The 19957-nt window shown below is 37.1% G+C and overlaps 2 protein-coding genes and 1 pseudogene across 2 annotated transcripts in view; 1 reads left to right on the forward strand and 2 right to left on the reverse strand.

Annotated features, from left to right (window-relative positions):
- The window catches only part of LOC135199904 (E3 ubiquitin-protein ligase Hakai-like), a 16383-nt gene extending 13346 nt beyond the window's left edge, over positions 1–3037 (reverse strand). Inside the window, 1 exon segment of the mRNA XM_064228023.1 lies at positions 2999–3037. Coding sequence (XP_064084093.1) covers positions 2999–3037 — 39 coding nt within the window.
- Positions 1–19957, reverse strand: part of LOC135200004 (glycogenin-1-like) — a 247778-nt gene that overhangs the window by 222809 nt on the left and 5012 nt on the right. The gene's annotated exons all lie outside the window — the stretch shown is intronic.
- The window catches only part of LOC135200003 (CTP synthase 1-like), a 155460-nt pseudogene that overhangs the window by 80722 nt on the left and 54781 nt on the right, over positions 1–19957 (forward strand).

Here is a 19957-nt window from a genome sequence, read left to right on the forward strand (position 1 = left end):
CTTCTCAAAATCCTGATTATGGTAACCGGCGGTTCGTTTGCCCGCTACCTGCGGACATCACGATTTCTTCAAATTTCTTTCGAAGTTGGGGAGCTTAATGGTCTTTTTGGTAGGGGGGGGGGGGGGGGGGGGGGGGGTGACCAAGCGTGTCCAAAAAAAAAAAAACATTAATAAATAAAAAAAGGCAAAGCAATTTTAGAATTAAGTTAAGACGGCATTGATGGCTATTACAATTTTCATGTTATGTTTCGTAATTGTTTCATAATGGACCCACCTTTTCTTCCTCCACCTTCGAAGCATTTAGAATAAGCGTTCCGTCTGCGAACCTTGAAAGATCCGGGGGGAAACCAATATGAAAATTCCCCTTACTCAAGTGGGGGCCATCCCTCGCTGTAAAGGAAGATTGAGGTCCTGTGCTAACTCCACTAATCCACGGAATGGCCTGCAATTTTTTTGTATAGTGTTTGCTTTAATATAACCCCTCCCGCCCTTATACATGTATTTTTAAAAGAAATAATACTATATAATGTATTTCAAATACATAAACTTATATATGATATATATATATCTATATATATATATATTATAATATATATATATAATACTGTATATATCCAGGTACTGAATAAGTGCCGATACAAAAAATATCTCTATCATCTTGAAACAATACAACTCTTGTATTCTGGAGAGCAGAGAGAAGAGAGAGAGAGAGGAGATGAGAGATGAGAGAGAAGGGATAGAGAGAGAGATAGAGAGAAGAATTGGCCAAAGAAAAAGAGACAAAAATCCTCCTCTATTCCTAAACCGTTTTGTCCATTTCCTTTTTTTAAATTTAAATAACTACCAATAAAAGAAGAAGCATATATTTTCAAGTCAACAACATAAAGAAATATCAACCCTCTGAAACTCGTGAAAAAAAATGATGCAAAGGAAAGAGAAAAAAAACAAAAAACAATACCCTTTCTAACTCTGTGAAAAAAAAAAAAAACGGTTGCCAGGGAAACAGAGCAAACAAATAATTCATTCTGTTGCCAAATGTAATTGCAAACTACCTCTTATACACTCCAGGGACTATCCTAAGAATACCTTAACACCCTCCCTCCCCGACGTACCCCCCCCTCCCCCCCATTGCTCCTCACAGTGCATTTCTAGAAGCCCATGGCGTGAAATGTTCCGCCAACACCGGTGGTTTAAACCAAGTCTAGAACCGTTTTTAAAAACGATCTCTTAAAAACAAAGGCTGCAGAGAAGGTGGATTAACTAGTAACTTCTGAGTCAAATTAGCAGTCATTAAACGCACTTCGGTCGGGTGAAGTCTATGAAGAATGAAAATGGTGAGCTGGTATGGTGTTGGATGGTCAAGGATTCAAGTTTGACGGAATTTTTCTAAGTTTTAACAAACTCGGAATTGATGAAATTCAATTCCTCGAGGTTAAAATATAATCTAAATTATCAATTTGCGGGGTTTGTTCGTAATGGGAATGGTTTTACTAGATTTTACTAATGAATTTCAGCCAAAACACGTTTTTCATAGTATATTTTTTTCCAATCACAGCTCGAACAAGATTACAAAACGGCCATAATTTTAATTTATTTTATTATTTTCCAATAATATAAAACATTTAATAACCAGTATCAGTGCTATACAATTTAATTAAATTATCTAATCAAACTGTTTCAAAAGTAATGCTCCTTGTGCCAAGAGAGAGGAGAGTGAGAGAGAGAGAGAGAAAAGAGAGAGAGAGAGAGAGAGAGAGAGAGAGAGTGCTACCCTACCTCAATCTCTTCTCTCGGGTTTTTGTTTTCGGTGTCGGTGGGGCCACGGGAGTTGCACCGCCAGATAACTTAGAATATTATCAGTTCAATCTTGTACTTTTTATTATTCATGCTTCAATGCTGGCTGCTGCTGCTCTTCTCTCATCTCTCATCGTCATCTCTCTCTCTCTCTCTCTCTCTCCGTCCTCTCTCTCCTCTACTCTATAAATAATTATATATATATAGATATATATCTATATATAATATATAATATATATATATTATACATCAATATTAGATATTTTAAATTTTAAATTTATATATTATTATATAATATAGTGTATCTATATAATAACACACGGATGAATAATTTGGATATAAACGTGAAATCCTACCACGCTTAAAAACCAGTAATACAAAAGTTTTCCCATTAAAATTAAAACCGTCGCACTCAGCCAGCAACTGCTTTAATCGTACTTCACCTGTGAAAAAAAAAGAAAGCAGAAATAAAAATCCTCTAAGAAAAACAGAAAGGGGGATGTCATAAACGACGCGGCTTAACCTTGAATAACCCAGGGAGCATCAGACAGTGGCCGGACATAAGACAATTATCTGCCTTAACCTTGGAAATGTTTTGGGCAAACCCCTGACAATTGCCATTCTCAAAAGTCCTTTGTTTGCTCTCTTGGCTGACAGGACAAACAAATTGTGCCAGAGAGGAGAGAGGAGAGAGGAGAGGAGGAGAGAGAGGAAGAGAGAGAGAGAAGAGATAGGAGAGAAGAGATTCTTTGACAGCATGAAAATAAAACATTACAGAAGGGTGAGGAAAGGATGTCAGAGACCTGGTTGATTGCAAAAGACGGACGACTAAAACAGTAGGCAAATAAGGTTTTATTTCCAGGAGAGCGAAGATAGAGAGAGAGAGAGAATAGAGAGAGAGAGAGAGAGGAGGAGAAGAAGAGATAATTCTTTAAACAGCATGGACAAATAAATTACAGAAGAGGATGAAGGAAAGGATGTCAGAAGACTGGATTAATGACAAAGACATTTTGTTTTAAAAAAAGTCAACTGGTAATGAAAGAGGAAATACAATATATACTTCATCATTTTTTGGCCTCACACACCTATTCACCACACGTCCACGAGCATAATGGGACGTTTTCTTTGCCCCCTCACGGCTGCTTGTTCCCTCCGCTAAACTGTCGGTATTTCATTGCGGTATAAGGCGAAATGAACAACTCACCAAGACATTCTTAAAATTTCCTTCAGCCGACAGCACCATTTCGAGAAGATGGAATCGTCCTTGTTAAACCCCCACCAGGGCCTCTACCCGTTCCACACTTTAACTCCTTCAAGTTTCTTTATGCCCTCCTGAAAACGAAAAAGGGCCCTGATGCCTGGAAAACTGTAAACCCAAAGGCAACTGATACCTGGAAAACTGTTAACCAAAGGGAACTGATGTCTGGAAAACCGGAAATCCAAGGGCATCAATACCTGGAACATTGGAAATCCAAGAGCACTGATGCCTGGAAAATTGGAAATCAAAGGGCACTGATACCTGGAACATTGGAAATCCAAAAGCACTGATGCCTGGAAAACTGGAAATCCAAGGGCACTGATACCTGGAAAATTGGAAATCCAAGGGCACCGTACCTGGAACATTGGAAATCTAAGACCACTGATACCTGGATAATTGGAAGTGCAAGGGCACAGATTCATGGAAACTGGAAAACCAAGGTCACCGATACCTGGAAAACTGTAAACCTACGGTCAATGACACCTGGAAAACTGGAAATGCAAGGACACCGAGACCTAGAAAACTGGAAACCTAAAGGCGAAAATAACTGGAAAACTGAAAACCCAAAAGCACTTTGAAAACCGACTACCCAGGAGCACTGACACCTGGAAAACTGGTAATCCACGGGCAAAGATACCAGGAAAACTGGAAACTTAAGTTAGCGGATTCCTGGAAAAATGGAAAACCTAGGGACGCTGACATTACTCGAAAAAACGTATTAATAATCCTACCTTTACTTTATTTCTTTAACTGAAAATAACTGCACAATTGGCAACCAATGCCATTCAGAGACCAACAAGACCCGCAAAGAAAAAGCAACAAACGTCCTAAGGCGCCACCTGGTCCTTTGTATGATTTCAAATGCCATAAGTAACCAAACTCCTTCAATGTGGAAAGAAATGAAATGAAAGAGGTTTCCCTGTTGTGATAATCTAAAAAACCGTTGCTAATTGTACCTATTCATTTGGGGGGGGGGCCACTTGGCCTTAAGATGTTTTTAACATTCAATGAATTTCGTTCCGCAAGTTCCGCCTTTTTTTTAAGCCTTTTTTTTAATTTTCTTATTTCCATACTAACTACCCAGAAACAATGAATAAAATAATAACATTACTACCTTAACTTATTTACCGACCATAAACGAGTCATACAAAAGTGTCAGCAAAATGACATATACTTCAAAGAGAATCGAAAGGGGTTGAAGAGAAAGTTTGCCGACTGATTTTAAAACATAGCGACCCCAGATCCCGACCTTAATTTTTTAAAAAATAAATACAGACTATACAAAACAACTAATTATATAGCAAAGAGTTACATTATAAATTAAATAGCAAAATTACATATCAATATGGATTCCAAGTCCTCATACAAACCAAATGTCTAAATTTTGCCGGAATAAATCAATTACATCAAAAGCGCAATTATTAAGCATGTGGCAAAGAGCCATACGAAAGCGTGCGCGCACAAACGACCCAAAATAAAAAATATACGAAAAATGGGGTGGGGGTGAGGGAAGAGCAACGACAAAATGAGGAAGCCATGACGTCAACAACTAGACGCAAATCCCACTATACGGTCGAGATGGAAATCCACGGATTACCTCGGTACACTTGAATATGAAATTCACAGACGGCATGGCAGGCCCTGTTTGGGCGCCAGCGCCTGATTCTGGCGCTGGCACCTCATCGGAAACAACCCGACGTGGCGCCGCACGACCACAGGAATTGGAACCTCCTGATGGAGTTGTAAAAAACAAATTATACAAATTTATATCCATCTGTTGGACAGAGTGAATTGCGCTAAGAGTCAAATTTCCCTGAGAGAGAGAGGAGAGAGAGAGATGAGAAGAGAGGGAGAGAGAGAAGAGAGAGAGAGAGTGTCTAGCTTTTACGAAACATAAACAATGCAAAATCTTAAAGTTCTTTGTGACCACAGATCTAACTTTTCCTTGAAGAGGAGAAGAGGAGGAGAGAGAGAGGAGAGAAGAAGAGAGGAGAGAGAGAAGAGAGAGAGATAGAGAGAGAGAGAGTGTCCTGAGCTTTTACAACATAAAATGCAAAATCTTAAATTTCTTTTGGTGAACCCCACAAGATCTAAGCTTTTGTTTCCTTGAGAGAGAGAAGGAGAGAGGGTGAGAGGAAGAGATGAGAGAGAGAGAAGAGAGATAGAGAGAGAGAGAGAGAGAGATGAGAGAGAAGGAGAGAGTCCTGTCTTGATGCCATCGAAAACTTCCAATTTCTGATGGGACAGAGTCAACTTTCTAGAGCTCTCTTTCTTTTCATTAAAAAACTAAGAAAAGAAAAAAAAAAATTAACCCACGAAAACACACTCCCAGGCTATTCAACTTCAAAACGGCCACAAGCGTTCCTTCACCCCAGCACAGCTAATCATATTAACCGAAAACACAATCCTATCCCAGCGGAACGCGTACCAACCAGACGGGTTTGTTTAATTTAAAATGTAGGGGGTTCCCTTATTCCGGCCCTGAAAATGAACAAATTAATATTAAAGACCAGCGACGAAGCTTCCCCCCCCTCAACACCTCCTTCAAGGATGGTAATAAACGTGTCTTTGGTGCTAAGTGCTCATAGCCTGGAGTTCAACTGTGCTTTAGAAATAAATGTCTGTAATTTTGTTGTGTGGTGTGTGTGTGTTGCGTATTGTGGATGTGTGTGTATTTCTATATATATAATCTATATATATATTTATATATATATAGTATATTATATATTATTCTCTCAACACATGTGTGGTAAATAATTTAAAAAGGAATATATCAGGGTGTAAGGGGGGGAGCAAAAATACATTAAGTTTGGAAATATATCTAATTATATCTAATAATCTATATATCTATATATATATATTAATATATATATATGATGTAAGCAAATTTCTGAGTGAATAAAAATACTGTAAAAGGAAAAGCCCCCAACAAGTTGGCTGTGAAACAACGTTACTTTCGAAAAACCCCTCCATAAGAACCTCCTTTTCCATCATCCCTACATCCACATTCCATCATCTAGATTCTAGACGAACTGGAGAAAAGGAAGGCTATCGTCAGCGGCTTTCGCTCAGTTTTTGCGAACAGTCGAGGAATGCATTTGTAGGAACGTTTAATTAACGAAAAGAAAACATTTATTCATTTTGTTCTAGAAAAAACCTCGACCCCCAGTTTCAAGTACTGAAACAACAACACGTAGCTCCTCTCTCTCTCTCTTCCCAACAATGTTTTGTTGAGGGACGTTTGGGGTGGAAACTATAAATATAACCTATCACCATTTGCTTGAATATAACCCCTAAGAATAATTGTCCACCACTTCCCAAACACCAGCTTCCTTCCTCCCCTCCCTACTTTCTCCGTCGTCTCTTAAATAAAAATAAATGTCTCTATTTCTCTTTCCCTAACATTCGGATGATTTCATTTTGTAAAGGTAAAGGCCTAGACTTTCGTGAACATTACTCCAACCCAACAACAGGTGGCGAGAACCAGTGGCGGCAGCTGACCTCGCCTTACCTTATAAAAACCTAACTAACTTCCTCTACGGATATTTAAAAAAAATAAAAAAAGAAAAAAAAGTGGACCCCCCAATAAATTGCAATTTGCTTTCGAATAAAACAGGGCGTTTTCATTTTCAATCCCTTATCAATAGGTATCTAGCTGACTATTCCTCTGCTCTCTCCTCGTCTCTCCCAGGTTTGTTTCTGAAATTTTTGCCAAGTACGCAGCTGAACACCTGCAAAACCCAATCACCACCACGTTCCTCTTCGTCTGCAGATTTAAAGCATAAATTACGAACAGATTTATACCATCAAACCAAACAAACCTTGATGGTTTCATTTTCCTACCGGTTAAAAACGAATAACCCTACCTTACAAATTAAATTGATGGTTTTTAGTCATTCTCTATTACTTCAAATTTTTACACGAGGAAGGACCGTTCAGAAAGAAAACGACTTCAAATTCAAAATCCGTTTCACTTTCCTGAGCCCAAGGGAAACCAGATACCACGATCTGCAACGAGAATACAACCCACCCCATCACGAGATTATTTTTTTAGTTTTCGATGATACGTTTAATCGCTGATCTACATGCTTTGCCTTCCCTACCTAAACATATCTTGTTCAATATACGACCACTTGACCATTGGCTGCCTCCGGACCTAGTCCCGAGGGAGGGTCCTGGGTTTCAATTAACTGATGTTGAAAGGAAGGATTTACTTTAACCTAACCTTCCTGAAACAGTTCAATCGTGCTTTTTGCACCTTAAGAATTGTACCTGGCAATCGCTTGACTGTGGATTGTTAGGCCAAATTCATTGCGGCAGAACTGTATGGGTTTGGTAACCCGCCCTGCGAATATAATATGTATATATGGTATATTTGTGTATATATATATGATATATATATATATATATATATCTATAATATATATATAAATAAGATATATTATATATAATTATATAATATATATTATATATAAATAAATGTTACCTACATATTATACAAGTACAATACATTTATAAAGCAAAATACATAAAATATTTTTTATAAAAATGATTTCTGAAAACAAATATCCAAAGTTATGAACAAATATGAATATAGATTAGGAAATTCTACTCACAAAAACCTCCCAGACGGAAGGTCAGAAAAACACGAATCAACAGAAGAAAGTGAAAAGAGCTCTGCGTGTGATTAACTTGTTTTCGTTGAAAACTCTGCCGTTCTTATTTTTCAACAAAACAACTTATCAAAGAAGGTTTTGGCTAAGCCTGCCGTATGTATAAGCTATATTTCTAATATTTTAAAAGTCGTTTTAATCTATATGCCACTGAAACATAATACAACAAAATTAAACAAAGGCGGTGGCGTCAAAAGACAAGCCACTCATCGATATGACGTCCAGAATCCTAAGGGCTATGAAAAAAAAAAAAAAAAAAAAACAAAAAAAAAAAAAAAGTCAAATACAACTCCTCAAATCTAGCGAGAATTATGGGGAATGCCTCTGGCTCGAACCCAACCAGAGGCTATTGCAGACTGAGACGTGCAAGGAGCGAAGCAAGATTCCAGTCAAGGATTCGTTTTATTACAAAAATAGTCACAGAATCAGATTCAGCAGGCCAGACCACGGTGATTTTCACGCGTGTCTTCCTCGGGTTGGAAAAACGGTCTTTTTTTTTTTTCTGAGTTAGAAAACAGGAATTCGATACGTATTAGGAAAAAGAATATTTATTGAGATTTCTGAAAGAGAAAGGAAGTTTCCTAGGCTAGTAATATGACAAGGTGTGAACTGACCTCCAGCTTACTCGGGACGCGTGATAAAATCTACGGTCAAATAGTGTTGTCTTATCAAAGAAAATTTAAATAAATAAGCTATATTTTATTAAGAAATAATTGTTCTGTACTGTTTAACATGCACATTTACTTATTTGTTACATTTCCATTCTAATACATAAATCATAAATATCCTATCCTAACATTCCTGTATCTTTAACTCAACGCGAAACGCCCTTTTCAGACTGTTTATGCTTTTGATAGACCTTTCCTGCCTCACCCAAGAAAGAAGAAGAAGAACAAAGAACAACAACAAAGTAGTTTATAGGCTCACTCCCTGAGTAAGGGAAAACATTATATACAGAGCTTCGCAAATGTTCTCGAAAGCTTGTGTGTATTCCAATATACGCGGACAATAGTGATTGCGAATTCAGCTTGTCATTATTATCAGTTATGTAAATATTCTATCTCCATGCAGGACTATAAAAGAAAGCAACGGGGCAATGACTGATACACAATGTTATCTGGCGTCATAAAAGCAATCAAAAAACCAAATGTTATATATGTATAACAAAAAAAATAACGCTACTGAACGAGACCTCCCGTCTGTACATAAAACTATGTAAGTAGGAGTTACCGTTTTAGAAATAGTGAGTAAACAAACGATCATGGCTGTTTGGCTGAAATATGCCAAAAAACCTGACACCTATAAATTTCAACGGCAAGAACTGCTCGCAGCACTATCTTCTCGCCAAAAGCCAGTGCTGTCAAGTGGATAGCCCAAGTGGGATAGGAATGATTTTGGGGCTCTTTGAGAGAGAGAGAGAGAGAGAGAGAGAGAGAGAGAGAGAGAGAGAGAGATGTTGTGTGTGTGTGTGTGTGTGTGTGTGTGTGTGTGTATATATATATATAGTATATAATATATATATATATATATATATATATTATATATATATATATATATATATATATATATCTATATATATATATATAGTAAGTGAAGAAAGTCCTGTAAATGAAAAACACTGTCTTGTGGTTCACGATAACGAAACATGACGAAATTAAAACGCTCTCTCACATACATCCTCAAATTTGGTATGATACAATCACAATCACAATTGATTGATTCAGTGCTCTCTCTCTCTCTCTCTCTGACACCAAGAACATCCACCTCCGAGCACGAATGAATGAAGCACTCACAAGGATATTCTAATAAACAGCAAATGCAGTTCAACTGAAAAAAATATACGTGGCCAAATTTTGGCAGGGACCACCGGTAAAATACTTCCGGAACTTTGCGAGGCACAGAGCCAATCGCTTCAACACCCTCTCTCTCTCTCTCTCTCTCTCTCTCAGTATACCTCTTCTGTTGCCAATAACTACCACTAATGCGTGTCCGGATGTGGAAACATAACATCAAACTGAAATGACAAAGAACGCAAAATGTGACATACAAACCCTGTAAGCATACAGTAACGAATTTAATGTTAAAAACTCAAAAAGACTAAAAGCTTAATTCCTATCTGTATCTTTAACTTTTATCTAATTGCATTCTTTACGATTATGAAAGGCTGGTCACTCAACCAATGACTGTTTCTTGACACTAAATTTATTGAAAATTACAATATCACTGCAAATAATGACAGAAAATTTACATAACTGAAAAAATTATAGTAAAATTACAATATCACAGAAAAAATGACAGAAAAATTACATTATAACTGAAAAAAATGACAGAAAAATTACATCACTGAAAAAATTACAGAAAAATTACAAAATCACAGAAATTTTGTAGATAAATTAAAATATCACAAAAAAATTACATGAAATTACAATATCACTGAAAATAAGGACAGAAAAATTACAATATCACTGAAAAAAATAAGAAAAATTACCCAATATGAAAGGAAAAAATACTTTTAACCATACGTATGCAATGCATTATTAATCTAATACTTTTCTCATTGCATTTCAAAACATTTTTATCTATTAATTTATAGTTTTTTTTATATTATGTGAATTCTCCTCTTTCTTATATTACCTTTTCCTCCTCTTACTTAATAATAATAATAATAATAATAATAATAATAATCACAACAACAACAATGCATATGCAGGCAAATGTCTGGTGATTCACTTTTATATATATGTATATATATGTATATATATATATATTCTATATATATATATATATATATATATATATATAATATAAGCATATGCCGGCAAATGTCTGGTGATTCACTTTAATATATATATATATATATATATATATATAGTATATATATATATATTCACAATTTGACACGACACCTGATATATCTTATATGTTATTTTCTTCTCTCTTTTTTTTTGCCTTCATAATTTAAAACGAAATTGTAAACAACGGTCTGTTAAACATGTTCCTTATGTACGTGCAAATAATAAAAATAATAATAATAATAATAATATAATAATAATAATAATATAATAATAATAATAATAATAATAATAATAATAATAAGAAGAAGATGGAATATACTAGCGGAATCATACATACATACATACATACATACATACATACATACATATACACACACACAATATATATATATATATATATACTATATATATATATATATATATATATATATATTCACATACAGAAAAATAATAATAATAATAATAATAATAAAACTCAACAAAAACAACGGTAGAAACAACACATCAAACGCATTCATGATATGGCCCACACCCCCAAAACTACTACGTCTTTGACCTGAAGGCCCTTCCCTGTGACAGCAGTCCTTAAAATAAAGGGTTTCGCGATGGGTGTGCAGAGACCTTACCTTACCTACCTTTACAGACCTTACAGTTCGTTCGGGTTGCCCAGGTCCCTCAAAGAGAGAGAGAGAGAGAGAGAGAGAGAGAGAGAGATTCAATGCATGACCGTCTAACACCCAGAAGTCTCCTACAGAGAGAGAGAGAGAGAGAGAGAGAGAGAGAGAGAGAGAGAGAGAGAGAGAGATTCAATGCATGACCGTCTAACACCCAGAAGTCTCCTACAGAGAGAGAGAGAGAGAGAGAGAGAGAGAGAGAGAGAGAGAGAGAGAGAGATGAGAGAGATTCAATGCATGACCGTCTAACACCCATAAGTCTCCTACAGAGAGAGAGAGAGAGAGAGAGAGAGAGAGAGAGAGAGAGAATAGCGACGACGTGCGCACACACGGACATTCCTGAGAGGTATTCAAGGTCTTCCTCCTGCAAATTCCTCTTGCAAAATCCTCTTGACTTCTGGCGCAGATATATATCTGCGTCCCCTGACGCTCAGTTGCCAACATTCGACTGAAATCCACCGGGATTGCAAAGGCGTATATAAGACGTTCGGACAACAAGCATGACATCTGTAACAGCATGGTCAAATTTAACTAAGGAAATCATAAAAAAATTGTTGATTGGTGCACGCGCTAGGCAAGCGATATTCAATTTAAGGACCGATTAAAGTATTATTTTTTGCAAATTGATTAGAATATGCTTACACCTTAATTTTTATTTACTTTCAAACAGGATTTTCGTGATTTTTTTTTTATTATTTTACCCTATGTATGAAATGCATATAAATAAAGCATATATTAATGTGTGTGTGTGTGTGTGTGTGTGTGTGTGTGTGTGTGTGTAACTACACGATCGGTTCCACAATAAGGGAGAACGATTTCGGAACATTCAGTTATAAACGAACACCTCTTTTGAACCGAGTAATGAAAGCAAGTCAACAGTTAGAAAAAAAAAGTATATATATTAGGTGAAAGAGGAAAGGAAACAACATATGAAAGAATACAGCCGCATACTAAGCAAAAAACGATAAGTTTTTTGTATACATGGATGATGATGGTCAGGATTTTATGTCTTCCTTGGGTCCTTTGCAATACGTACAAATACTCGTGTACAAGGTAGAAAGAAGCTTGACCTTATAGCATGACACTAAAGGCACATAATAAAGTTGAACGTAAAATTTAGGCCAAAGGCCAAGCACTGGAACCTATGACGCCATTCGGCGCTGAAACGGAAACCGACAGTAAAAAGGTTGATAGGTGTAAACAGGAGGAAAACCTCAAAGCAGTTGCATTATGAATTAATTGTTAGGAGCGGGAGGAAAATAAGATGGAAGAAAGATAATATGAACGGAGGTACAGTAAAAGGAAAGAAAGGGGATGCAGCTAGGGGCCGAAGGCACGCTGCAAAGAACCTTAAGTAATGCCTACAGTGTACCGCATGAGGTGCACTGACGGCACTACCCTATGGGGCAGTGAAAGAGGAGGTCGGATTCTTGTAATGAAAAAGCTTACTAGCAATCCAAAAGATTAGAAATACTGAGACTGAATAGAAGTAATTAAACACATTGCAGCACTGACTTTGCAGTTGAAGATAATTAAGTGAAAGATAATTAAGTGGCCTCTTGAATGCAATGCACTGAGAACATGAAGAAAATAGTTAAGGAGCCTGGTCGTGCTCAACTCCCTAAGGAATCGCACAGGAATGCGATTTAAACCCGCCATTACAAGCAAGTCAATTTCAAAAACCTACTCAGAGAATGAACAGATCACAAGATAAAAGCAGCAAGCACAGATGCACTGACACTGCTATACAGAAAACTGGACCAAATATCTTTCATTTATCAAATTGTCGTTACTGTAATAAAGATGACCTTGTTATTCTACTTGCTGCTTGTGCAATTTGAATGGATTATGCATCGAATAGGTAAGAAATGTAGAAATAACCCGAAATGAAAAAAAAGGTTGATCTAGATGAATGTATAGTTCTGAGCATTTTGAGATAGTTTGATCAAGAGGTGATAAATGGAATACGATAGGCTAATGAAGAGGGGGTTTGATTTGAAATTGTTTAGTGGAAGTTCAGTTCAAAGTGGTAGAAGGCATTACTAGACAGATTCAGGGGAAAATGTATTGGGAAGTAAGTGTTTTGAATTTGGATTCGCCTTTAACTGAAATTAACTTACGCTCAAAAGGAATCATAAATGATAAGTACATCTCTCGTGGCCAGGATACGCCTCAATATCGAATCTATTTCACCTTGCAAATACCTTACACCCAAAAGGAATTGTATATGATTAACAACTTAAACCCAAAAGGTATCATCTATCCTAGCCAAGATCCGAACATATATACATGCCTGTCCTAGAGGCATAGATTCGATTCCTGGCCAGAGAAGTGCGCTTACCATATATATACTAATTCCTACACACACACACACACATATATATATATAGGTTCGAATCCTGGCAAGGGCGAATGCAATAACAGAACTCCCTTTGAGAGTAAGTTAGTCCCAGGGAAAATTGAATTCGATATTTAGTTGTATTTGTAACAAAATATTCAAAAGTATAAAAAAAAAAATTTACGTGCAAATTAGTGGAAAAAACCTCTACCTAGGTATGTATATGTGTATACATACATACATACATACATATATACACACACACACACTATATATATATATATATATATATATATATATATATATATATATATATATATATATATATATATGCTATTTATTGATATTAATATATATAGATATACTATTTATAATCTTACATAATAATTCTTCTTCTATGTTATTTTAGCGAAACGCATCCACGCGCCTGACCGACCTTAGCAACAACCGAGGTCACGGCGAACTCCAACACGTGACCCCGAGCACTAAATAATAGTCAGTCACATATCCCACAACAGGGATGCTGGGGACACTTCAGTCACTTGGCTGCCCATGAGAGAGAGAGAGAGAGAGAGAGAGAGAGAGAGAGAGAGAGAGAGAGAGAGAGATTCTTCACAACAAATTGCCGATACGTGTTAATCTGAAGTACTACACCTATGGCACCTCAAGTCTCAAGAGATGGGGAGCATTCCTATAGGTACCTGCATTCTTTCTATTAACCTACTACTACTACTACTACTACTACTAACCGTCATATCCTTACAAGGGCTGAATATTCCGATTCCAGTCCCAGTGGACCTAACTTCTAATAACGATAATTTCTGCTCTTACTCTACTACAACTTACATTAACGTTTAAACTTTGCCGAAATATTTAATAATGATTATAGGGGCAAAACAATGACTCATAATGCAAAAATTATATACATATATAATATATATAGATATAGATATATATATATATATATATATATATATATATATATATATATATATATATATGTGTGTGTGTGTGTGTGTGTGTGTGTGTGTGTGTGTGTGTGTGTGTGTGTGTGTGTATAACTGAATCACGAAAGTTGGAACGTGATAAATTGCATAAATAAAGGTATAAGCCACGAAGGAAAGACCCTTGTATTTGTAACATGTTTAAGAATGACCTCAAAGATATAATCACAGACTTAAATACAAATTAATTGCCTTATAGATATTTTCTTTGTAATATATGTTAAAATGTTTAAAATGTATGAGTAGTATTTGTTTACCAAAGATCTGAATGTCGTCAGCTGCCGCCCTGTATCCTTTAATTGTTTTGTCCCTGTGTCTGAGCAGTTGGACTTAATCTTTTTGTTCTTAAATTGTACCCATGTTCATGCTTGTTTGGAAAGGTTACTCATTCTCCAGGTGTGTTGGATTCTAGGTACTAATCTCCTTATAATCCCTATCTGTCACTTATACGACCCTTCCTTTTACTCTCAGTTTCTCATGCATGTCAGTTGTCTGCTAAGTAAAGGACGTTGAGTCGAAAGATCTTGCAGAAACACCGTTATTTTTATATATATATATATATATATATATATATATATATATATATATATATGCACCACCACATTTATCTGAATAAGCTAACCTTCGCGTTATCAAGATGGTACAAACGACAAAACAATTAAATAAATAAATAAATAAATACAAACTAAATAAAAAATTAAATAATCACGTACACAGTACATTGTACTTATCAATTTATCATTTACTTCAGCGTAACCCAAGACGAAATCAATCATTATTAGCTAATCCTAACAAATAAAAACAAAATTCGACCATTTCACACATAATCTTATTTGAAAAATAAAGTAAAAACGCCTGATAATGCCAAAAAATACTCGAACCACTCGGTCCTGAAAGAATTGGGAGGTTAAGTACTGCGAATTCTTGGGATGGGGGGAGGGGGATTATGAAGATCACCCCACCTATTACATAATGAGTGAAAGAACGCGTACCAAACAACCTTCCCACTAGATCCTCAAGGTCGAGAGAGAGAGAGAGATTTGAAGAACGAGTATGTTGATCGAGAGTCAATACGGAGTAGACGATGTAGACGATAAATCAATACTGGGAAATGAGTGGAGCATTGTTGATTTGTTGAGTTGAACATAGTAATTTAGGCCAAAGGCTAAGCTCTGGGACCTATGAGGGCATTCAATGCTGAAATGGAAATTGACAGCAAAAGGTTTGAAAGGGTAACAGAAGGAAAACCTCATCGTAGTTGCACTATGAATCAAGTGTTAGGATAGGGTGAAAGCAGATGAAGAAAGATAATATGAAAGGAGGTACAGTAAGGAAAACGAAAGTGGTTGCAGCTAGGGACCGAAGGCACGTTGCAAAGTACCTTAAATAATGCCTACAGTGCAACCACAGGTTGGAGCATTGTAGAATTAATTGTATGTCAGACTTCAGAAACATCAGTGGCAAGACGAGGTCCTTTAAATATTACTCACAATACATTTAAGAGGACCTTGGTGGTGAGTATAGGTAAACTTCATACGTATGATGTGTGTACGCGACAAAATGAGAGCTGGGAATAAACGGAGTACTTAGGTAACTACGTCACAAACTTCTGAAAAGTTCGATGTAACGCACGAGAGAAAATAAGTACAAAAGAAAAAAAGAGAACGATGAGAATAAGAGAAATCCTTGGAAAGTGATCGCAAAGGAAGGGGGAGACGATAAACAGCACTGGAATAAATTAGGGAGCTAAAAAAATTGAGAATTTCTAAACTATTCCAGATCTACCAGTTCATATATCGTTTATTCTTTCAATAAAAAATATAAATAAGTCTTATAACGAAAAATCGTAAGTACGACGGACACTGCAGCCGAAATCAAATAAAAAAAAAAAATATATATATTAATTTCTAATCTCTCACTTCGGTGATAATCTATCCCTAACTACGGCAAACCTTCAGAATTGTTAAACTACTCCAGACCTATCAAATTCTTAAATTTTTCAATTTTCCAGTTAAATAAATAAATAAAAAAAAAACTATTAATGAAAAACTACGGGACACTGCAGCCCAAATCCATCTGGGTGTCAGGTTTCACTCCCGAAAACTTAAGGCTTCCAGGCCTGTACAGAGAGAGAGAGAGAGAGAGAGAGAGAGAGAGAGAGAGAGAGAGAGAGAGAGAGAAAGGGGGGGGTGGGGTCGAAAGGTCCACCCCAAAAATTTCTGGTGGAAGTCCATATTTTCTGTGACTATCCTTTTCACTGAACTGTATTTACAAAGTAATAAATAACATAATCATTTGGGTATTTTTTTGGCAAGTCTTTTTTTTTTTTTTTATTAAACATTAAGATCAATCTTTAGCAGTAGGAAATACAAGAGTGATAAATAGGAACATGATATATACCTATACATGAAATGAAATTTACAAAGCATAGGTTCAGCTTTATGGAAAAAAATACTCTGGGTACGGGCCTACATTCCTTCAAGCACAGGACGATAAGGCATTAAGTTACAAGCAATGCCGACACTTGTACCATTAAAAAAAAAAACCACCTAAACTACCTGATTTATGATTTATACATATACTTTTGGCGTACATGCCAAGCACTAGGGCGCAACTGAGGCCATTCAGCGCTGCAACGGAAATTGACAGTGAAAAGGTATGAAAGGTGTAACAGGAGGAAAACCTCACAGTTGCAACTCCTTGAATCAATTGTTAACGAGAGGGTGGTGGAAGTGAGTAAGATGGAAGGAGAATATGAACGGAGGTACGATAATATATTGCCGGGGATTTGAATTTTGATAACAATTCAAGAGGACAAAATGTTCTCTGATGGTGAATTTAATTTGGATTTGGATATTAATTCAAGAGAACAAAATATTCTCTGATGTAAAAAAAAAAAGTAAAATAAATATCCGTGATTTTAATTTGGATAGTAATTCAAAACGACAAAATGTTCTCTGTCACTATTTTCACTTGTGTATTTATGTATGTATGTATTTATTTTCATTTATTTATTTTTTTCTATTTTTCGCCATGTCCTCTAATGGGGTTTCTTAATTAAGAATTTCGGAAGAAATTCTTAATGGATTTTAATCTTAAAGATGAGCATTTCTCTGTGACCGCGAGGGTAACGTTGACGGAACCAGTGGTTATTCAGCAACGGGACCAACGGCTTAACGTGACTGCCGAACCACGTCGAGTGAACTTATATCACCAGAAATACACATCTCTCGCTCCTCAATGGAATGACCGAGAATCGAACCAGCGACCACCTAGGTAGGACGCCAACACCATACCTACCACGCCACTGAGGCGCGCGCTGGGGCCTATAAAGGTCATTCAGCGCTGGAAAGGAATTTGAGAATAGGTAGGTCTCAAAGGTGTAACCGACTACGGGGTCGCGGTGATATGAGATTCAAACAAAAGACAATCAAAATTTATCTTCGTGTACGTCCGTTACATTTTCTGATTCCGTACAAAGAAATCCTACGAGGCAAGACAGTAAATGTTTTTATTTATTACGTAAAGACCAATGAGTTCTAATGTGCCAGAATCTATAGAAGTGTCACCTTCAAATTTTCGGGGTACGGTGTGTGGGAACCAGGCAGAGTCGTGATTAAAGTACCTAGCAGAGCCCAAATGATTTGATCTTAAATAATAACAAATAATAGGAACAAGGGGAAAAGTAGTTACAAGTTACACTGTTCGGAAGCTTTACTACATGAAATGACGTAACATATCAAAAGCTTAAAAAACGTAGAAGAATGACTTGTTACTTCATACATACATACATACCCACACGCATATATATATATATATATATATATATCTATCTTATAATATATATATAGAGAGAGAGAGAGAGAGAGAGAGAGAGAGAGAGAGGAGAGAGAGAGAGAGAGAGAGAGAGAGAGAGAATCTTACAAGAAGTAATAGGATAGGCGCAACAGGGGGCGGCCTGAAAATATACGTGGTGCAGTTATATAAAATTGCAGTCATCTGATATTCCTTAGCAATGACGGAATCCTGAATGTACGCCCACCCCCCCGCCCCAACACCCACAATCCCCCCCCCCCCAACCCAGCTTCCCCCCCCCCCCCCCCAAACTATATAATTCCCCTGAATATTCGGCAAGATAAACAAGTGACGTATGAAGGAACGATATAAAAATAAACAATCATACTTAACACAAGTAAAACTAAACTAAGAAACTCCTGCATACTTTAAGTCGCCGATTGATTGAGACTGATGATAACATTCTCTTATCTTAATTTTTCATTCCATGTCCCTGATAGTATAGTAATAATAGTGTATAAACGTTTTTTTGAAAAGACGCGGTACGGTATACTACTACGTATGCGTCTGTAAGAGTGCGTATGGCCACTGCCTTCCTGGACGTGTCCTTCGACTTTGAAGCGACACATCTGCGTCCACAAGTGAAAGCCAAATTTAGCCTGAACGGACAAGCGCCACTCCTGCCTCCTCTATAAGAAGCAGTCTGGTTAGTAACAGCGACGGGGCCACGCAAGCAAGCCCAGCTAGCTGACCTTCCCCAATCATTTCCATTCAGCAGCATTACATCAACTACATCCCATTGTCTGGTGGAGGGGGGGGGTAGGGGGGGGGGGGGGGGCAGATGCATGGTTATGCAAGTGGCCTACAGTTTAATCAACTTGCCAACATCGGCGTGCTGGCACTGTATCGTCAATAATAATAAATAAATTATTAGTATTTTAGACTCAACTCAGTGTCACCTTGAGGGTGTACCCAACATCCAAACAAGATCAGGTCAAGTGTTTATACGTCTGAGAGAGAGAGAGAGAAGAGAGAGAGAGAGAGAGAGAGAGAGAGAGAGAGAGAGAGAGCATCTTCTGTAAAGCCACGTGAACTACCACACGCTGTACAACCAACGATAAGGGTATAACAAACTTCAATTTGAATGTCTTTTCACTGATAAAACAGGCGTACCAACATGGCTACACCAAGATAAAAGCCAAGTGCAGTAACTATAAGAGTCTGGTTACGTAACCGGGAGGGGAAAAGCGAATGGCGTGAGAGAGAGAAAGAGTGAAGAGAAACAGCAGCAGCAGCACCGGTTGGAAGAGCAGAAGCTCCTGTTGGGGGGGCATGGCAAGTGGCTCGATGAGGCGGTGGGGTATGGAGATGGCTCGCGGGGATTAGGGCAGGGGGTGTGGGGTGGGGTTGTACTTGCAGGCGTTTTCTGTGCCTTACAGCGTTCCCGCCTGGCGCCAGTCGATTGTCTTCTACAGGCTAATACGAGATACCTAAACTTGACGATCCAAAGGTTACTTTTTCTCATGAGCTCATTATACCATGATTTTTTTCATTATATCCGGCATAACGTATACCAATCTGGAAACAAATATATCGTGATTAAACTTACGGCACAAGAGATAACAT

This window comes from Macrobrachium nipponense, chromosome 26 (assembly GCF_015104395.2).
Source record: "Macrobrachium nipponense isolate FS-2020 chromosome 26, ASM1510439v2, whole genome shotgun sequence".
Taxonomy (NCBI): Eukaryota; Metazoa; Arthropoda; class Malacostraca; order Decapoda; family Palaemonidae; genus Macrobrachium; species Macrobrachium nipponense.